At 39.6% G+C, this 21,656-nt stretch overlaps 1 protein-coding gene across 1 annotated transcript; it reads right to left on the minus strand.

Moving 5' to 3' along the window:
- Positions 1-5,061: 5,061 nt before the first annotated feature.
- Positions 5,062-21,493, minus strand: st7l (suppression of tumorigenicity 7 like). Its single transcript, XM_042406942.1, has 15 exons — positions 21,266-21,493; positions 20,628-20,710; positions 20,021-20,180; positions 19,861-19,915; positions 19,596-19,711; positions 19,283-19,361; positions 18,661-18,749; positions 18,197-18,297; positions 17,953-18,067; positions 17,771-17,843; positions 17,504-17,606; positions 10,517-10,667; positions 9,979-10,071; positions 9,678-9,817; positions 5,062-7,362 (listed from the first exon to the last, which is right to left on the minus strand). The coding sequence occupies exons 1-15, from the start codon at positions 21,432-21,434 to the stop codon at positions 7,267-7,269; spliced, it is 1,623 nt and encodes a 540-aa protein (XP_042262876.1). The 5' UTR covers positions 21,435-21,493; the 3' UTR covers positions 5,062-7,266.
- Between the last annotated feature and the right edge of the window lie 163 nt (positions 21,494-21,656).

The following is a 21,656-nucleotide window of genomic DNA, read 5'->3' on the forward strand; positions in this document are numbered from 1 at the left end:
TGATTCGCTGATGTGTCAGCTTCATACTAAACATGTTTAATTTTCTCCTTGAACTTGTCTAACTAGTCCTCCAGTCCAAAACACTCTTCCGCAACCAATCATATGATTAATATCTATGACGTGCAGCGGTATGGGAAATATGTTGATATGTATACATTGTGAAATCGTTTGCTCTCTGGACTGTTTAGGAATAGTGTTGAAAATCTTTGGCAAAATGTCCCAGTAGTTTCACTGTTATTCTTGGAAGTGAAGATGGCCCTTATGACCCTATCAGCAGTAATTATGAGCTTTATGTAGACATGCAATTGGACATGACTAGCCGCTATAGTATAGTGTATTTATTGTCCATGCCAGATGACATCATTGGGAGAAAAGAGTAAAATACAGATATAAATCTCACATATAGTGTGTTTTTGTAGATAGAGGAAAAGACTCCCAGAAACTAAAAGATTATAAGATGTAAATGATCTTTATCAGTGTAACCCCAATCTAGTTGACCCCCATAGCTGCAGTGACATACAATAAATGAGCATATTGGGGTTCAGTGTGTTTCTCAAGTTTACTTCAGGCACATGGTGACTGATGCATATTGGATGTTTCTCAAATGTATAATCCTTCAGTTCATTCAGCCAATTTATACCACTACACTTTATGTAGGCCAAATATCTCTGTCCTCGTCACTCCCGACAAACATACAGAGAGCTCCACATAGCAGAGATCGGGGAGTGATGATAAAATGTTCCCCCTAAAAGCCACATTAAATACAGAGGCCAACACCAGGCATTCAGCACCAGCTGCTGCGTAGCTACTTTCCTGGTAAGCACCTCCAGACCACGAAGGGAGCATGAGTAAGTAAAGGAGAAAATCCAACAGCTATTCACCAGTAGATTAAAACAGGCTGAGACCCTTCAGCTATGCAGCAGATAATTATGAACTTACTCATTAAACTCGCAAAATAATTCATGGCTTGAGTAGACAATGTCCTCTTATGAAATGTCATACACAAAGATGAGCACCAGAAAAGATTCAGTACTTGAAAACAATAGAATAATAGCTCAACAGTTTAGCTGAAAGTATATGAAAACCAGTAATTAATTGAATTCGTTAATTAATTGAATAGTTGATCAACAGAAAATAAATCACCTACTTTCTGATTTTGATTAATCAATTTGAGTACTTTTAAGAAAAAAAACAAAGTTATCTAGTTCCAACTTCTTAAGTATGAACAGCAGTTCAGTGGTAGATTAAAACAGAAGGAGACACGTCAGCTATGTAGCAGATAATTATGAACTTACTCATATTAAACTCACAAAAAACAAACAGCTTGAGAAGACAATGTCCTCTTATGAAATGTCAGACACAATGACAAACAGCAGAAAAATTCAGTACTTAAAGGTTGACAATGAGTGTAGCTGAGGGTAGCAGCAGTGTGAACAATACAACAGGAACTCAGCAGTTTAGCTGTAAGTATATTAAAACAGTAAAAGATCCTGTCACATACTGCTTTGAATTGAAATATTTCACTTCACTGAGTATGAGGCATGAGAGGAAAATGTGAATGTGGCTATGTTATAGGGCTGGGCAATATCTCGATATTATATCAATATCGTGATATGAAACTAGATATCATCTTAGATTTTGGATATTGTAATATCGTGATATGGCATAAGTGTTGTCTTTTCCTGGTTTTAATGGCTACATTACAGTAAAGTGATGTAATTCTCTGAACTTACCAGACTGTTCTAGCTGTTCTATTATTTGCCTTTATCCATTTAGTCATTATATCCACATTACTGATGACTAATTATCAAAATGTGTAAATATGTTTTGAAAGCACCAATAGTCATCCATACAATATTGCCTCAATATCGATATCGAGGTATTTGGTCAAAAATATTGTGATATTTGATTTTGTCCATATCGCCCAGCCCTACTATGTTATATGACAAAAGCCATGTTGAGTTCACTATGAAGCCAATATTAGATGGGAACAATAATGTGAATTGGCAGAGTGCAGAGTCATGTTTATCTCCCTGAAGCCAACATACAATATTGAACTCTACTATTGACTTTGACTTTGTTTACAGGGGCACAAAAAGGAAACCACCCAAACAACAGCAGCTAGGTCAGGAAATATGCCACAAAACCATTTTAGCCCTTAACACTCAAAATACTTTTATTTCACGACTACAAAATGAAAACATAACTCAGTGTGCCAAACAACAACCAAAACGATGCCTGGCACTAAGAAACTGTTCATAATCAGGAATGCAGGAAAGCAACAGGACAGCCAGCAGCATCAGCAGTGTCAGACAGTGTCAAGTCATTAATGATAAGCATTTTAGCAAAAGTAGAAAGCATTTACCTTGTTGAAGGGAGGCAGTCTCTGTGGAAAATGTAACCTTTGGGAAGAGTCTTCTGGTCCCCATACTGTAGCTGGCACCATGACAGGAAAATGACTTCTGGCTTGAAATTGGGGGCGTTTGAGGCCGACATATTTGATTGATAAATTGAGTAGTTGGCATCCAGCAGGAGCAGCAGGATAAGTCAGGATAATTAAGCTATATAACTACATCAAAACAGTGTAACAGTGTAGCATAGGGCACAGACAGTTTAAATACCCTGCCTTTTTGAAAAGGCTGTGTTGGATATGTGTTGCAGCATGTCACATCTGAGTGTAGCAGTGCAACAGTGGCGGAAGAAGTACAAAGACTCCATTACAAGTAGAATTCCTGCATTTAAAATCATATTTAAAGGTATACTATGCAGGATTTCAATGTATAGACTCGTACAAAAGTAATCGCTCTCAATCCACCAGAAGTGTGTGGTGGTGTATGTATCTGCAGAGACTCTGCCCTCTGCCTGTATTTTCTTATTACTTTGCTGTGTTCAGGACACTTCTGGGTGTCAACCTTTGGACAGTGGGTGTGTAGCCCCTAGCCAGTAACACTGTGCAGGGTGTGAGGTTGGGACTCGTAGCGTAGCGACCACGTTACATCACTGTCTCTGTCTCTCTCCTCTGCTCCACTCTGCTCTCTGTCTCGGTGTCACGGATGTATAAAGAGCTGCAGGTCTGTGTGTCTGCTTGACTGAGGGTGGGGCTGAGCTACACACACACAGAGCAGAGAGGCCACAGTGAACAGCTCTGCATTCACACAAAATCTGGCAATGCTGCACCTTCCTGCAAGGTTGCGCGGAAGTGTGGACGTGTTTATTTGTGCTTTACAACATAATGCCGTGAAACAATCAGAAAATAATGTTTTAGTTATGTGATTCACAGCTGTTCTTACCAGTACCACTCCCTCTCTTCATTCTGTCTCTCTCTCTCTGGTCAAGTCGGGGAAGAGGGGCCAACTTTGAATGCTGTGTGTTTACAAACACCAACCGACAAATCCTACATAGTATACCTTTAAGTAAAGGTACATACTAAGTAGTGGTGGCAAAATATACTGTAAAGTACCCATTATGCAAACTGTCCCCATTTAGAGTGTTATATCATAAATATATTAATGGAATATTAATATTGATTTATTGACATGTACATGTAAGCAGCATTTTAAAGTTGTCAATGTGGACCTAATCTTAACAATCTATACTTTTGGGTAGTCTAATCTATAACAATGTTATTTTATAGTTATTTTATAAAGATGATCAAGATGATGTTTTACATATAAAATATTGATCTGAAAATAGCTTGTAACTATAGCTGTGTAATAAATGTAATGAAGTACAAGGTAAAATATTTTCCATACTTAGTTACATTCTGCCGCTGCAGTGCAGCCAGAGTAGTCTCTGTTGTGTTTTACTGTATCAGACATGATTGTCAGTTAGTGTGTGGGAGGAAGAGAAAAGGGCAGCAGTTTCAGTTTGTTGCCTGTCAGCTCACTTGGTGTTTTCATCAGGAAATAAAGTTGGTTTGGTTGGTTATTGTCATAATTCAAAAAATATACAAACCTACCACATTTTACACAGCAAGTTCTTGGAAGGATCAATTTGTACACACTGAAACAGACCTATGGACACAGATCACACACCTGTCCATGTGAAAATTATGTTCTTTGATTTTCTGATTTTTAGTCTAACACATACTGTATGTGACCTTCAGGGACTCACTTGACACAGATTGCAAGATCAAGAGTTTATTTATTCATCATGCTGGTGAGCTTACTGGATTGGCAGCAGGGTATTAGCACACAGAACCTCTAATTTAGTGGGTCACCTGTCAAGCATACATCTTTCCACTGAAGATTTTGTGGGACATCACATCAGCCATGATCTGGTGTTTTCATGCAGAGAAGGTATGATGGACAGCATCCTGACAGCATGAGGAGATCAAATAAAAGTTCCTTACATTACCTGCCTTGTTCACATTTTTGTTGACGTCATGTTTATCCTTTATTTTCTTTCTACTCTTTCTTCTTTGCTCTGTTAGCCTGACTTTCAGGCACTCCACCATGTAGGTCAGTGAGCAATACAGGTTTCAACATGCTGCATGAAACCACGCTCTGGCACTGAGAGCAAACACTTGAGCACCCATCAACAGCCCTCAACAGCGATTTTCATTACTGCTGCTCACTCACCACTTAAGCATGAGTGTATGGAGTATGATTATGGAGCCAGTGGTTCACCGGGGACATGCCATGTAAAAGCATCCGCTGATGGTGGCAGAGTGGTATAATCATAATGATGAGCATGATGGCTCTTAGCTTTATATAGTCCAGTAGCAGCAGCAGGGTGGCTGAGTAAGTAGTTTGCCCTTGAACAAGACACCGACTTCCTATCAATACTGAGGTGATTTTAAAAGATGAAGGGAAATAACATCCACCTTAGAAAAGTAATGTATTTAAATATATCTCATCTTTTATGCTGAAAATAGTTTGCTTTAGTGATTACCTGGAGAAATTGTTGTGGATTTATTGATCAGTGTCCAGTCTACACTACAACTGAAGCTAGGGCTTCAGTATCATTTATTAAATATCAATTAAAAATAACTAAAACAGTAAAATGAAGGACCTCCAGAACAACAAAAAAAAAAAAGAAGTGATTAATCACAGATGCAAGGAAATTTCACAGAAAATGTTATTTATTGAGTTTAGCTTTCAAACTCATCCAAGGGTAGTTACAGTTGTTCAAACATTCTCCTGTCTTCAGCATGTACTCTTACATTTAAGCTGCACACTCTATAATTAGAATTTTAACAGACATACATCACAAAATACTAAACAACCAGTTTTGAAATTTAGATTCAAAAACTGCCATTCAGGGTTACCCACAAAATAATCCAAATTTGCAGCATAACAACACATGTATGTGCCTTAACATCAACACCAGCTTAGCCTTTTCTACATTTGTACAAGCATGTTTGTAACTTGGCCTCTATATCTAGTTATGCTGATCATTGGACAATCAATACAACTTTTGAAGGCATCTATTTATCACATTCTATCCATCCAAATTGAACAAAGTTGCCACTAAACTTGACATCAATATTGTAGGTGTAATAAATGCCAAATGCCAAATTTCAGCCAAATGCCAATTTAGTTTGTGTGATGCACTAAGAAAGGCACTTTATTATCACAATTTTTTTGCAATCACATATGGAGTGAAGAGTTGTCAGTATAATGTACATCCTCAAGTATGAGATCTAGATTGCAGTAGTCACAAATAATGTAAGAACTATCAAGTAACATAACTTGACAAAAAATATCAAAATGTCCACCTCAGATGGTTTTAAACTGTAATAAAACCTGTTCATGTAATAAACTGTTGGACTGGTGCGACATCACAATGTTATTGTACTTAACTGTTGACGTATTTGTTTCCAATTATTACATTCTTTATAGTCTTACTGTATGTCTGTGGTGTTGGATAATCTGCATTTATATTACATTTACAGGCTTAATTACGATTTTTAACAAGGCACATTTGTTTCTGACGAGTTACACTCAGTTTTTACATTATATCACAACTAGGTGGTAGTGGTATCTCAGGGTGTTTAGTTTGATTAAACAGAGATTATATCTTTCACAGAGGGGAATAAGTATCAGAATCAAACCAATTATGGCAAATTTTAGCAAAAGGAACAGACAAAGGCAGGGCAAGAGTACGTACTGAGTACTTTTGTACATCTTACTTGGCACAATGAGTCTGTAAATGTCCGTTAATTTTAATCACCAACTCCAAATGCTACTGAGCATACCTGCAGGCAGTGGCTAACTGAATATGCTTGGTGCATATGAGGGTTTGTCAGGGTTGATGTTCCTCACTAAAAAAACTCTAGGAAACTAGGAATTACTGTAATCTTATGTATTACATTGACTATGTTGTGTGATTCTTGTTGGCCAGTTGACCGTCACTGTGACTTTTAACATTCTGCAGTGCAATCGTCATAAATGAGCAATGCCACAAGAGGCCTTATGGTGACCAGTGATGATCCCATTTACATTTCGATGTTGCGGGGGTGGTGGTTGCCCCAGTGATATAGTGCTGAGGTGTCATGCCATGGTAACAACTGTTGAACTGCAGAGGCGTTGTATACACTGCAGGCACTCCGAGGCTGTAAATCACAGCTCTGTTTTTTAGTAGGTCTCACAGACTGTTAAATCTGCCCCGCTGCATGTCTGCAGGGCACAGAGGGTTGATATAGGACACATAGGTTCCCATCCCAAATACGGCATGGGATCTTTCTGATACAAATAAATAATTATGCGGAAAAAGTGAGGAATAGGATCATTTGTATCAGTAATATTCTAAAAGACAAATACTTCATGTACGTGTCTGTTTTTTTTGACAGTAACACACTACTAAAAACAAACTGACAAGACAATAATAAGAGGAGCTTTAAAATCATGCAGTTTTAGCTTTCTCTTGATTTAATTCATTATTGTGAATCAACAGAGGAGTACCTCTGACAAATTATTAATTTTATTTTTGTACAAAATTCAGAGTCAAACCTTGTGGGATACTGAAACATTTCAAATTGCCCGTGACAAATGAATGGCCCTGTGAAATTGTTGCAAATGGTATTCACTAAATGTGTTCTTGGAAAAGTTACTGGCAGCTGGAACAGTGTGGGAGAGCATCTTAAGAGTGGTATTGCTGTGTTGATACTACCTCAGCCAACATAATCAGTAACAATGCAGCAAGTGGACAGTAATGCTGAAGACAGGAGAGCAAACACTTTTTGTCTGAGGGTTTGGAGTGGTATTGGTGTGTGTGTGTGTGTATGTGTGTATGTGTGTATGTGTGTGCAAGCATGAGATGGGGTCAGATCCGAGTCAGCTGGTGCCAAAAACTGGACGGCATGAAGCTTTCCATCTTGTCTGCTAAGAAACCCAGGGGTGCAAAGAGTGTGCTGAAGAACTGGAAGGGAGGAAAAGCAGAATAAGACTTCAGTTTCCCACTCTTAAATAATTTAAAGTATAACATTAAAAAAGATCTACTTCCCACGGCCACTATTTCACTAAAACATTATGGACAGTTTTATCCCAAAGCTTGAGATAAAACATTTCCTCACTCATAAAAAAGCTAATAAGAACTGAACATATTTATTCATGTAATCCGAAAGCTGTTTTGAGTACACTAAAGGGAAAATATCTTGTGAAAGCAACACTTTTTGTTTGTAAAAGAAGTGCTGACATCTTAATGTACTTTTCCAAAGTATCTGTGATTCAGTTGTCAACACACTTTTAAAAACATCAAATGAATCACGCTTTTTTTTCCTCAGTTACTTTCTGTTTCTCTTTTTGTCTCTAAACAGTGATACATGAGGTGAAAAGAAATAAGCCTGAAAAACTACAAAAGGCTGCTGATCACCCTTTTGTATGAATTAACAAGAGCAAAGACAGATATAATATATTTCTGTAGTGATATGATACATTACTCTGAAATCATGTAAAATAATAGGATAAATCAATAGCATTGCACTCATATCAAACCATTAATAAGAACTCTAAAGGCATGTGACTTGATGAGCTAAGTAGCCCTTGCACATCATATCCACTCCTGATCTAAACAAGATCTTATTAGAAAAGTATGGTCAGATAAAATTACTAATGACTAAAAAGAGCTATAAATACAAGCAATTGTAGTTTTTATCATTTTTAATAAGCTCAACAAATACTCATCATATGTACAATCTGAGGAGCAACTCAACCACTTATGGTTTTATGATCACCAGTAGGACATAATTCAACTGAGATTAAGGATATAGGATAAACGACATATTAGGTTTGTGTATAATAGAGCATTTAAAATGCATATGTCAGTGATTTAAAGGTGCAGTGTGTAGGATTTAGTGGCATCTAGTGGAACGGACTTAGCAGAAATGGAATATAATATTCATAAGTATGTTTTAATTAGTGTATAATCGCATGAAAATAAGAATCGTTGTGTTTTCGTTACTTTGGAATGAGCTCTTTATGTCTACATAGGGAGCGGGTGCTCTTCCATGGAGCCCGCCATGTTTCTATAGTAGCCAAAATTGGACAAACTGAACACTGACTCTATAGAGGGCCTTTCGTGTTTTTCACGAGTGTTGCCGCCACTGTAGGTTCTCCTACATGCTTGGAAGGGAAAGGTGAGGGAAGGGGTATTCAGTTAGTTGCAATCTATAACCTTACCGCTAGATGCCATGAAATCCTACACACTGGACGTTTAAGGTAGGTACTAAAAGTAAGATGTCCTCTAAAACATTACAATATGGCTTCACTCTGAAACTACTTGAGGGGTGCTTGATACACTTGACACTTTAATAGTCCCATAAGTGGACCTATACTTCTCTAATCCCATTTAATATATGAAACAAATCCAACTACTATACTATACATGTCTGTTATCCATAAATAAAGGAAAGGCAGACTGCCACCATCATCACCACAGTCTTGCATTGCTCAGGTCTTCATATCAAGAGCAGCAGACTGAAAAAAATCTGTTTTTCCTCAGAAGGCAGTTAGGACCTCTGTGTTCCTCCCTCAATGGTTTTCATGCACTCCATCTGAACATTACACAAACCAGGCTCGCCGACCCTGCTGTAAAAATCCTATCTGCACCCAATCTTTCTCATAACAAAAGAAGAGCACTAGATGTTCTCTGTGGCCTTGTTTTTGCTACATTCTGCAAGTCTACGTAAAGGCAGGCCCTAATAAACAGGGTGACCATAAACAAAGGATTAGCCAAAGTAAAGAGCTTGCCAAACTGGCTAAAACAGACAATACAAACAGTAAAAGGAAGTCATGCATTCGTGGCTCTATGCTACACTGTTGTGTTTTCTATGGCCATAAGATTGCATTGCTCAGCTGTGGTTACTGATAGATTAAGCTGGACTACAGCTTGTTTTGGAGGGAAACACTGACTTTACAGGCCTACGACTCCCATGAGCCTCCAGTGTTACAGACAGTGATGGAAGGCAGTAATTATCAAAAGGGTTAAAAGGTTCATGTCACAAACAACATGCATTAAAACGCAGATAGAAAAAAAGAGCCAGAGTTTAACAGAAAAACTAACCACCCAAGTCAACTGACATTCAAGTCTGAGTTCAACTGATAAAAATCTGATAACACTTATACAAAGTTGACTATGCGAATCAATAAACAAAAATTAAAAGCAACTTTTAAAAGCAACAAGCAACTTTTGAGATTTTAGTTACAGGATTTTGGATGTTTGGTTACAGTACTTACTGCTTTGGCAAAGACACCCATGAGCTCAGGGAACTGATGTGTGAGCATGGCCAGCATGGCAGTGAAGGAGCAAAGGCCTGCTGTGAAGAGGATGAAGAAGGGAAGCTCTTTCTTTGGGTACACGGACACCTCGTGGAATGCTGGAGTAACGATTCGAAAGAAACAGCCAGGGAAAGAGGGAGCAAAACAAAGACAGAACTGGAGTCAAGTTGAAACAGTGAGAGGATGATAAATCACACAATCGAAAAGGGAACAAATTCATAGACTGCGAGTCGGTTAAGGTTTTTGTACTTCAACTTACAGGGCAGTAGTTCCCTATCTGCTGTTTCTGTGCATCCTGGGTAGGGATAAAACAGATGACCCTTCTCCAGTGGGTAGGGAATTATCCTGAAGGCTGGAAAGACAGAAAAAAGGAGCAAAAAGGTAATTGAATTAAGATGAATAACATGCAAAGTATTACTTGACAGTACTGCATGATGTGAAAAATGTTTTAAACAACACAAGAGGTATTTTAAACCATGGCTAGAAAAGGCTGTTTAACAGCTGACATAATTTTCAGTAAATCCTCTACTTAGCAAAATATTATACAGAGAGATAAGACACTAATGAAATATAACAATAACAATATAATTCCTGAGAGCAACTGTCTAATCCCTACGATCAGAAGTAGAGTATTTGCGTGTGAAAAACTATGACACAATGAGGAGCAGCGTACATGAATGATGGAGATGTCTGAACATACAGGTTATTTACTTTCAACAGAACCAAAAAAAAAAAAGTTAGTTTTTCAATAAAAATAAAAAAAAATCTTCAACACAGGACGTAAAGGTGATACATACTGCCCTCCCAGGTGCAGTGTAGTAGGTTTAAGGCTCCCTCTGCCCTCTTCCAGTGCTGCAGGTGGAAGAAAGCATATGCCACTGCCTCACTGTCACCCCTCTTCAAGATGTGCTCTGGAGGCAGGATCAGGCTCTTCATCTCTAATAAGTACTACACACAGGAAGAGGAAGAAATACAAGACCTCTGTTCAGTACACACTACAGTATCAATGTATCATTTGGATCCTGTGAACATGGTAAAGCATAACAGAAGTGTCTAGTATAGCTGTACTTTATACTATTGTCGAAGAACTATGCCAAGAGTATACCAATCTCTGTGTATTAGTGCATAATCCGCTTACTCTGTTATGTTACTGTCTTTTGAGTGCTAACAAAGGATATCTGCTTTCACAGCTTGGGATCTTTTTTTTTTTAAACATTTCTATTTTGTTGAGTTCTTTTTTTTGGCATCGTTCTGTGTGGTTGTCCCAGTGGCTCTCGCCAACCCAGTGGCGGTAAGTTGTCGGTGAAAAACTCTTAACACTTTAGCTGCTCCAGAGACCTTGTGGGCTAAGATGCATACCATGTAACCACAAAATCCATGGCTTGAACTCAGCTGGTGACATTTGTTGCACGTCATCCTACTCTCTCTCCCTATGCTTCCTGTCCATCTATATTGCATAAAAGGCTAAGTGCTGGACAAAAAATCTAACATCTAGCAAGCCAAAGAAATTTTTCTTAGATATTAGTCAACCAAACCTCAACTGAAAACACCCAAGAGGATTTACATTCAGCAGGTAGTGAGAAAAAGGACTCAAATGACATGTTGCTTCGTTTGCTGCTTAAATGCTTAACTTAAAACCTACCTCTTCAACTTGGCTTTGGATTGGAATGCTTTATGGACATTATTTTACTTTATTTTAATCACTTATCTTATTGAATTCTTATCGATTTTATTTGTCATTGTTTATCTCAATCAATCAATCAATTTTTATTTATATAGCGCCAAATCACAACTCGCACTTTTCACATATCTATTTGATCTAGTTTTTAATTAACTCCAAAAAATCTATTTTATTGGTTTTCATTACATTTTCAGATTGTTTCATTCTCATGTGCATTAGTCTCTAAATGTATTTACTGTTTACATTTACTGTCTTATTATCGACTTGTCAGTCATCTCTGAAGCACTTTGAATTGCACTAACCTGTACGCGGGGTGCTAAGCAAATAAAGTTTGATTGATTGATGCAAGTTTGCTTTAAAGAAGTCTGGTCCCATGAGGTCAAAAATTTCTTCATACAGCTTTAATAGTTTCATTCACATTTTCTCCTCGTTTCTCAGTCAGCGCTTCACTTACTGTATCCTATTGTGCAATTCCCTGTGGTAAACTCCCTGCAGACTGAAAACACATTTTCTTCATGTGAGGTATTTGTTGAGAGCCTTATTTTGCAATTGTTCAAGGTGGGAGGGAAAAGCTTTCCAAAGCTCTTGTGTGTGTGTGTGTGTGTGTGTATGTGTGTTATTGTTACAGTACAGTACATTCATTCCATGAATGTGTAACATCCCCCGCTCACCCCTCCTCTCTTTCCCTACTGTGTGAGTTTGTCCCAGTGAGTCAGTCGGTTCACTGTGCTGACAAAGACCCACATCCCAGAGTTACAACCTATAGAACAGGTATGCTCTCTGAAATAACACACAACAAGCATCTAGAGCATGTTGTGTATCGCTTGTCGGCGTTATACATTTTTACTTTAAGTTTGCTCTGTCCATGGATAAGTCATTAATAGGCCTATACTGACTTTGATGAACCTGTCACTCTATATAATTTATGTCTGTGGTGCCCAGTGTGGCAGGGGTCTGTGTTAAACAAAACCTATGTACAGGGCTGGGGCCCCCTGGGCTGGATTCCCAGGCGGCCAGCTTCACAGCGCTCTGGATCTCAGACTGACACTTTGGGAAGGTTACCCCACAGCTAATCCTGTCTAATCCCTTCCATGGTCACAGGCTCAGCCAGCCATCCATCCATCTATCCAGCCAGCCAGCCAGACCATGCTGCTTTACCCATCTCCCCCTACCTTACCCTCTGTCTCCACTCTTGCCCCTATGATCACAGTCTGCACAGGCTCTTTAACCTTGCTCATCCCTGTCTTTCTCCAACTATCCTTAATACGCTTTCATCTTGCTACATATGAGCCCGGGTCCCATGTCTCATACTGGCTATCTGCCTCATCCATTTTTCTCATCGCCCCTGTCTCTCCCTCCCGAGCTTAGTTCACAGCCAGTCTGCAATTACTCAGCATTCTCCTCTCTCTCTTCACTGCCTATTACTGGCGCACCTTCATGCTAACTGAATGGTCAACAACCTGCCACGACCAGGACAATTAACCAATTCGTCAATATCTTTCCACTTTTATCATCATCACAGGCTCAAACCATCACTCTGCTTACTCTACGTCATTGTAATATCACAGCCATATTCACAAGATGCTAATTGCATTTAATGCTCCGTGTAGAAAGTTTTCTACCACACACCTCTGCTGCCAGTGCCTCACTCAGCGCCTCGCTCTCATGGTTAAAGGCTTAATCAACCAGACTACAGGTGTGAACACTCCACTTCACCCATCTTCCTCAATTTCACTCCACTAGGCCAGCAGCCTGTCCTGTCTTCTAGCTGCTTTTCTTTCCATTCTAATATCCTCTGTAGTCATTACAGGGACAGGCTGCTAGAGACAACCAGAAGCTGCTCGTTTGTCCTCCTCACTTATCCTGTCTGACTTACTTAAAATCAGCTCTCTCTGCTCCAGCAAAGACACTTGACTGCCTTGCCTTCACCCCCCTAACCATTTCTGTCTCTTTTCTTCCTCCGAGCACAAACCTTTCACCATCCTCTACTCCCCCCCCGCATCGATTTAGAGCCATCCAGACAGTGCAACTGCAGGACATGCATGAAGAACTACATGACAGGTATGAATTTGTAAGCCAGCAAATTTGTTCTTTCGGTTATACTTGGATGTTTTACAGATAATAGCAAATATTCTACAGTTTTACAGAGATTTCTACCAGTATATGGCACCCATGTAAGTCTGGGTCCTCTGTGTTTTAAGATTAACCATTTAGAGAGGCCAGCTGCTCAGCTGTCCTTCCTCGCATGCCACAGTATTAGACCTGGTGACACCTCAGTCCTCTATGCTGGCCTACCCCCCCTCCACCCCCCTCTCTTGTTCTTCGGTCTGCTTCTCCACTCCCCGTCGCCTCTTTGATGAAGGGATTGAGTTTCATGTGTTCTCCTTTTATCCCTGGGCAGTCATAAGCCCAGAGCATAACTCATAAGCTGCCTTCTGATTCTAATCTGCAGCACTTTGCTTCTCACAATGGAACACACAGGCAACAATGACATCAGTCCTGTAGTTGCTCTTTATGGGTCGGACAAAACACATACGTGTGTGGGTTCAACATACAGTAAAGACAAACAGGTGTTGGGTTTGGAAACACAAACTAAGATTAAGAATTTCATACAGTCGGTAAACACCGCTTCTAGCTACTCTGACCTCTACCCAGTGAGAGGAAAGCGGCAGAAAACTCATATTTGCCCCAAAGTGGGCAAGGATAAGGTAAATCCTAAGCTGAGGCGCAATTCCTGAATGACTACCCCCTTTTCCTTGTCTGAATCAAACCTCATCCATCTTAATTCAGAAAAAAACCCAAGGCTGCTACTCTGTCTCAATTTACAGATGAAAAAGCCAATCTCAGAGGTAAACTAAGCAACAGTCTGCATTTCTGAGCCTTGACAGGGTATCTAGATGAGAGAATGTCAGCCAGAATGAGGTGAGATGAGAAACCACCATCCAAAGTGGAGTAAACTAGCAAGGTAGATGGGGTTGACTGCTTTAAAATCAACGTGTATGGACCAAAGTAGTGGTAAATGTAAATGTAAAGCAGATTCCAGTAGCCAGAACACTTGATCAGCTATCCAAGCATCTAGCAAACTGTCAGTTTCTTAACTACTTGCTAGTAGAGAGACTGATTGGAACCGACAGACAGATGGGGGAAAGGGTGGTAGTGGAGGACGAGGAGGAGGAGGAGGAGGAGGAGGAGAGAGGGGGATAAATAGAGGGGGGCAAGAAGGCGGGGGGTGAGGGGAGTGGAAGAGGAGGGAAATGGGGGCAAGATGGAGAGCTGGTGAGGAAAAGGGAAAGGGGTCATGTGGAAGGAGGACGGTGTATACTGAAGCAGCTGGGAGACTGAAGTGTGTGTGTGTGTGTGGATGCGGGGTTAGTGTGTGTGTAGCCTTTTGAGCAGTTTTAATAAGTGCATGTGATGTAGCCTTGCATGATATTCATATATAATCTCCTTGGCATGCTTGATAACACACACACACACACACACGAACACACACACACACACTTTAATGCTTGACCCAACAATGTTCCTTCATTACTCCACCTGTCCAAGGGTGGCAGAGGCTATTGGGTTGTTAGTGTTTTATTAGCCATGCTTGCCACGTGGCTCTAGGAATTTAAGTCTGTCAGTAGGTCATAAGGTAAGGGGTACTAAGGGAAGGTCAAGCGCTGCTCTTTCACTTTTTCCTCATCAAGATTGATCCTGGTGACCTGGCAATCAAACTGATGACCTTCTCTTCACAAGCTCGTTTCTGTAAACTTCTGGCCACCACTTGCCCGCTAGTACTCAATATTGATGATGGTTGAGATATTAATAAAAATCCACAAAGATTCAGATTAGGCAAAGCTGCTCTACTCTGCCTGCTCCAGTTCAGTGCAACACTAGTATCTGGTATGGCTCCTCTACAGCAACACAAGCACACACACAAGCTATTATGTAAATCAACTGTGATGGATCTCCTGCCGTCCAATACAAATATAGAGTTTAGTAATTAATTGCTTGCTTAACTATTATTGTACAAGGAAAATACAGTTCTTAAATAAAGCACCTTGACGTTTTTTTAACTTGTACTGTACTTGAGCACATTGGAAGATGTAGGAAGGTGTTTCTCTATATTTCAATTTCAGCTTAAGGCATTTGTAAATGAAATGTGTCACTATTTTTGACATGTTATATATGACATAATTACTTATGTTATTGATTTAAAGCCTCTGCACACCTGAATAGGTGATGGGTGCGTCAAAGGAAAGCACATCTTGAATTAATCACAAATGAAAGCATTCATTAGTTGAAGCCCTTTGGCTGGTGAATTTCTTAAAAACTAAACATTGTAAAAGTATTTATACCATTTCGGAAACTGGAGTCAAAAACCCCTGAGAAGAATCTGTTTCTCAGGACAACGGGCCAGCCTGTGTTGAAAAGGCCACAGTCACAGGTGCACTCATCATTCAGACGTGCTAGACAACACAAAGCAACAAACCTGACATCACACTGTTATGAGACCTGGGTGAGTACCAGATTCCAGAGTAAAATGCTGAAAGATGAGCCTATCAATAATCCTCTGTAAAACATATGTTGCTAATTTCATAACATCATTTAGCTATTCACCTAAACTCTCAGAGGTAATTTTGATAAAGTTGGCACTGGTGGACAAATTCAGACTGTTTGGCTCAAACAGGGAATGAGGGAACATGAGAGGATAAGAAATAGGATGAGGGTATGTGATGAGAGGAGAGAGAGGACGGCTGCTTCTGGGCACAGTGTGGAGGGAGGGAGCAGTTGGAACGACACCGAGGATGAGGGCCCTCACTTTAAAATCAAAGGCCGGATCAAAGCGCTACCTGACGTCTCCCCCCTCCACACACAAACACACCGATTCTCTTTCTCTCTCTCAGAAAAGGAGTCCGTGAGATGAAACAACACCACACTACAAAGGCTAAACTGAGACAAAACTCTGCTGCAACTAGTTGTGTATGACTCTGTGTGTGAATGTGACATCTAATCCTGTGGGAACTAATGTGAAAGGCCAGAGAGAGAGAGATATCCAGTTGTAGTCTCATGCGTGCCCTGGTTCAGATATATGCAGAGCTAGTCTCTATTGTGAATATTTATGACCAATTTGTTACATGTTTACAGTTTTTCTTAAGAGCCAAATGTGAAATTCAAACTGAACTACCTGCAAAAATGCATACTTCTGCATTGTCAGTAGTAGTCAGATGATTAGGGCAAACACACTCATCAAGCATACAATAGTAGTTCAGTAAAATAACTATAACAATAACAATCAGTATAATAATAACCAAACTCACTCATGTAGAGAAAGAATAGGCAAAAGTGCATGCAAACCAGGATTCAGGGTGTAAAGCTGGAACTACAGGTGTGATAAAAATGAGTTGAAAACGACCGTATGAAGACCTACACCGACACCTGCTGGTGAGCCAGAGGCATGTCTGGAATGAAGGCTCCTCTATTTGACAGTTGCACCACCTGTTACTGCTGACATAACTCATCTTTGATTGTCTGACTGATTGCGTGCCTGTCTGCCTGCTTTGCCTTCTCGTGCTGCCTGCGACCTTTACACATGACAGTAATGTGAGCCCTGCGTGATCGCACTGAATATTGAAAAATGGTATATCAAAAGACGCGGTTAAGATTTAATCACCCAAACCGCTTTCAGCATAGCGGCGGCGTGGATGAAAATATACTTTCATGCATGTGTCTAATCATAAAGATTCATACAGCTCAGATGAACACGTATGTGAAAAAATTACATTTCAGGAAGACTGCGGGAAGGGAACATGTATGAACCGTTTGTCAAGATATGAATTATCACCAGAGGGAGTTGTGTGTGTGTGGCGATCTGTGTTTGGAGATAAAAAACTGAGGTGAAATTTCAAAAAACGTACATTTCTACTGGTGCAGATTTAATTTACTTTATAATTCATGTGGAGATTTAATACAGACAACGTATTTAAATGGCAGATGTAAAGGAGGGTTTTCAGGATGACTAAATGTCAAGTCAAGTCACGTTTATTCAGTGATCATTTAGTTTTACAGGCCCACAAAAGCCCTCAGAGTATATGTGACATTATCATTTGTGACTGACCTTTGGCACGTGCGGATTGAACTCAACGGCTCTGTGTATGGCCTCCACAGCGTTCATCTCTGCTGTGCTTAGCCCCCGCCTTGACGCTGCCTCTGGAGAGAACCTGAGAAAACACAACTCATGTGACACACAGCCACCGCTCACAAAGTTGCATGATAATGTTACTGCAGCTATATACAGAAGGTTAAGTTTTAAGAGATACAGATGTTTAATGGCATGCAAGGTTCAACAGATATTTAAAACAATATGAACCAAAAGGAAACATACTTATCTGATACAGCCCGTGCTTTCAACAGTGCAGATGTATAGCATATTGTGGCTGATTTTGGCAAGCTGATGTCTACAACAGATGCAGAAATTGGGGTCATGTGACATAAGCCACACATTTTCAAGGCATATTCAAAGATATTGAGCAGTGATGGTTAAATGTTTATTGAGTTTAGCCATACCATCATATTTGGCAAGAACAGCTTGGACATCAGCATATGCCTGAAGCTCTAGAAGTGCCTCCAAGAGGTTTTCGTGTATATTTAACATTCCCAACAATGGGAACTCCTTCATTAACTGTAAAGAGATAAAACATCATATATTAATAAAGCATTTGTGATCATTGTACCGCATATTGTTTTATATACAGTAAACTTGTTGCCTCAGTTAGTTATTCAGTTGCCTGGGTTTTGGATAGAAACTCACATCTCTCATCATTTTCACTGCTTCTTTAATCCGTCCCAGCTTGCGTGCACACATTGCCAGTCTACGTTTAATGTACACCAATAAGTTGATATCTTTTCCAGCTGTGGATGGCAAACGGAAAATATGACATTTAAAATGCAAAATACTCATCAGTCAAAAACATGAACAACATGGATACAATTATGATTAGGCCTGAGAACAAAAAGAGTCACTTTCGGTCTAAAAAGGAAACAGGATTGATGTATTAATGTGATGTTGCACCTCTTATCACATGCAACATCCCAGATGTGGTCTGTTCTACTTGTAACCACACACACCTCTGATGTGCATTGCTCAACAGAACACTGTGAAGAGCTGCAATGCACAGTTGCACAGTGTACACGACTATTTAGCTATCTTCCTGCTAGTGTGCGTCAGGGTTTACAATGGATGAGTGCCTATGGAATATTTAGATCCATTCTTACCGATACTTAATGCTTTTTTGAAGAGGCGCTCAGCTTCTGTAATAGTTGTGGCTTCTTCCTCTGCTAGAAGCACATAGGCTGCAGCACATCTGCACACATGCAAACAAAAATGTAAGACAGGCCTTATTAAAAACATAATGAGGGTGGATTGTTGCAGCACACAAGAAAAGCAATAGTTTGCATACACATTAGAAAATGGAGTCATAATGCAATCACAGCAATAATTTGACTACAGCAAAGCCCATAAATAATGATCATATTAATGTATTTATTCTCTTAAGTGAAGCGAGCACAATCACAGCAACTTAGTTGGATTATTCACATTTAACTGCATTATTACAGCAGACACTGGTTAAAACATACAGTATAGCAGGTATCACTTATGCACTTTTTCACAGAGTTCTAGTTTATACAAAGCTGCTAACGCTATCGAAATAAAAAGTCATATCAACATGAGCTCTGTGGAGAGTTGGCAATGTGTAACGACGTAAAAAAGCTCTAGTCAAACTGTTGCCCTAAACTGTAACTTTTTTCATATTTTCATTACTGTACCTGAGATTTGGTATGTTTATGGATACAGTATTTAATGAGAAATATGCAACGGTGGAAGAGTAGAACTCACTCATGGTTCATTTCTATGGCCTGGTAAGCTGCTCTGATCCTGGCTTGAGGATTTCTCTCTCTCCAGGCCTTCTGCATCACTGTAAGAAGATGATGTACTCGGGGTTATTATAGGCTTATTATGGTGACCTTACAACATTGACATATTCAGTCATATGCATCCAGGTCAAAAGCTTCATAGCACACAATAAAAAGCAATGCTGAGCAACAAAGACATACCCCATCCCTAGTTATATGTATTTTATATTCTCTTAATTTCAGAACTTTTTGCTTAACTGGGGATTTGGTATGAACAGTATATCATTAAAACTCACCAGCATCCTCTGGCCTTAACTGCTGAGTGTCTCCTGTGAAAAAGGTCTGATGGTCTTGAGCAGACAGGTTCATATCATAGTATGTTAAGGGTTCCTTCCCGGTCACCCAGGTGTACCTGTAGAGTAAAAATAACAGCTACATTTTATGGCAATCAGTGAATTAAGTGAAGTTCAATTCAGATGTTTATAATATTGATTACCAAAGCCAAATATACTTTGTAAGATATCTTTGTAAACAGTCTCACAATATAACACCCACACGTACCTGTTGTATTCTGCTCCTCTAAACAGATTCAAAGGGTTCCTCCAGACCTTACACTCTACCAAAAGGAATACATTATTATTATAATTAATATTATTATTATTATTAGTAGTAGTAGTATCAGTAGTATTGTTGTTATAGTATGAATCATGTCCATATTTACCTGAGACACTGGGTCTCGGCTCTGCCTCTCCATTGACTGATGAGAACAGACCAGTCGTGGAGCTGCTCTCCACTCCACCCAGGAGAGGACGCAGGTGGCTCACTGAAACTTGTTCAATGAACGAAGTCCCATATTTACGAAAATACCACCACTCAAATATCTGTGACAAGAAGGCATTCTTTAAAATCATAAGGTGACAAAATGCTTTAGTCAGCTGTCCCCAAGTAGCAATTGCTATCATGTCAAAAAAAATATTCATTCAACTTATGCAACTTAAACTGCCACAAGACACAAAAGGTACAAGGCACTGTTGCTATAATAAGAAAATTCTGAAATTTCTGATTGGTGAGCATCACCTATTTTTCTTTGCTCTCCTATCATATACTGTATCTGTCCATCACATGCTGTTTTTTTCCTGTTTGAATAGATCTTGCTAACTTGAATCTTGCCAACAGCACTCTTGTTCATTTACAGCCCAAAAATGAATCTGATTCTTTAAACATTTGTCCACTCCACACCTTTCTTTCTCTTTATGGAAGAGACTGCAACAGACATCAAAGCTCACAGTCATCCTTGCGTGAAAGAAATAATTGAGGCGATAACTCACAAGGATGAGTCCAGAGATGAGGGAGGAGGTTCCAGTGAGAGCCACATAGAATTTGGGGGTCAGTGTGTTCAAAAACACTGATGCTGGAAAGAAAAAGAGACAATATTCAGATTAGTGCCATCAGTGCTAGAGGTGTTGTGTCTTTGTCTGTTTCCCTCTCATGTTTCCCCTTAACTTAACCTGTTCCCAAATCTAGCCCTATCTCCAGGCTAAAAGACCTGCACTTTAAAGGGGCAAGACATCAATTATAGTGGCTTGTGCATGGCAAATATACTGCATGCTATAAACGGGGTTGACAACGCCAACAGAAAAATATTGGTAGTGGGGTTTTGTAAAGCTGGCAAGTAGCCACATGCAGTAGTATATCGCGTAATGTCATGACAATAGTAGCAAACTTGATAGCACAAAAATAAACTAACTGCTACTGATTCTTGACTATATTCAATAAGCGCAACGCTTAGAAAGCAACGCAATTAAGACCTAATAATAGTTATTAAATATCCGACTTAAACCTAACCACAAAGTCCCCTCTATTTGTGCTAAACTCACTCAAACAACGAACTGTCAAATCAACAGCTCCCGCTAATGCCAGATATCCGGAGGCTAACAATAGCTAGCTAGCAGTTGCATTAATTCACCTGAGGTAAGAGTTTCCTGCAGTTTCAGCGGGCTCCACAGCACGTATATCATGATGAGCACCATGCCCAACCAAATTAAGCACACGTAGGTCCATGACCAAGAGAGCCAAGACTTTAATTTCTCTGTAAATCCAAGAGATTGGGGATTACTGCCAGTGGTGTCCTCCATGTTTCTCCGGATGTCTGTAAACAGAGGAGTCACGTGACCAACCAAGCAAGAGGGCTCCTATTTAGAAATCGCTACAAAACAATCTACTTCCGGGGGCTACAGAAAAATATAACTACCATTATTATTATTTAGTTTGTTTACTCTTCATTTAAAACAAATTAAACATTGCTATTGTTATTGTTAGAAATGATTGGTTTCACATAAACGTCTTGCAATTGAGGT

Source organism: Thunnus maccoyii, chromosome 3 (assembly GCF_910596095.1).
Source record: "Thunnus maccoyii chromosome 3, fThuMac1.1, whole genome shotgun sequence".
Classification (NCBI taxonomy): Eukaryota; Metazoa; Chordata; class Actinopteri; order Scombriformes; family Scombridae; genus Thunnus; species Thunnus maccoyii.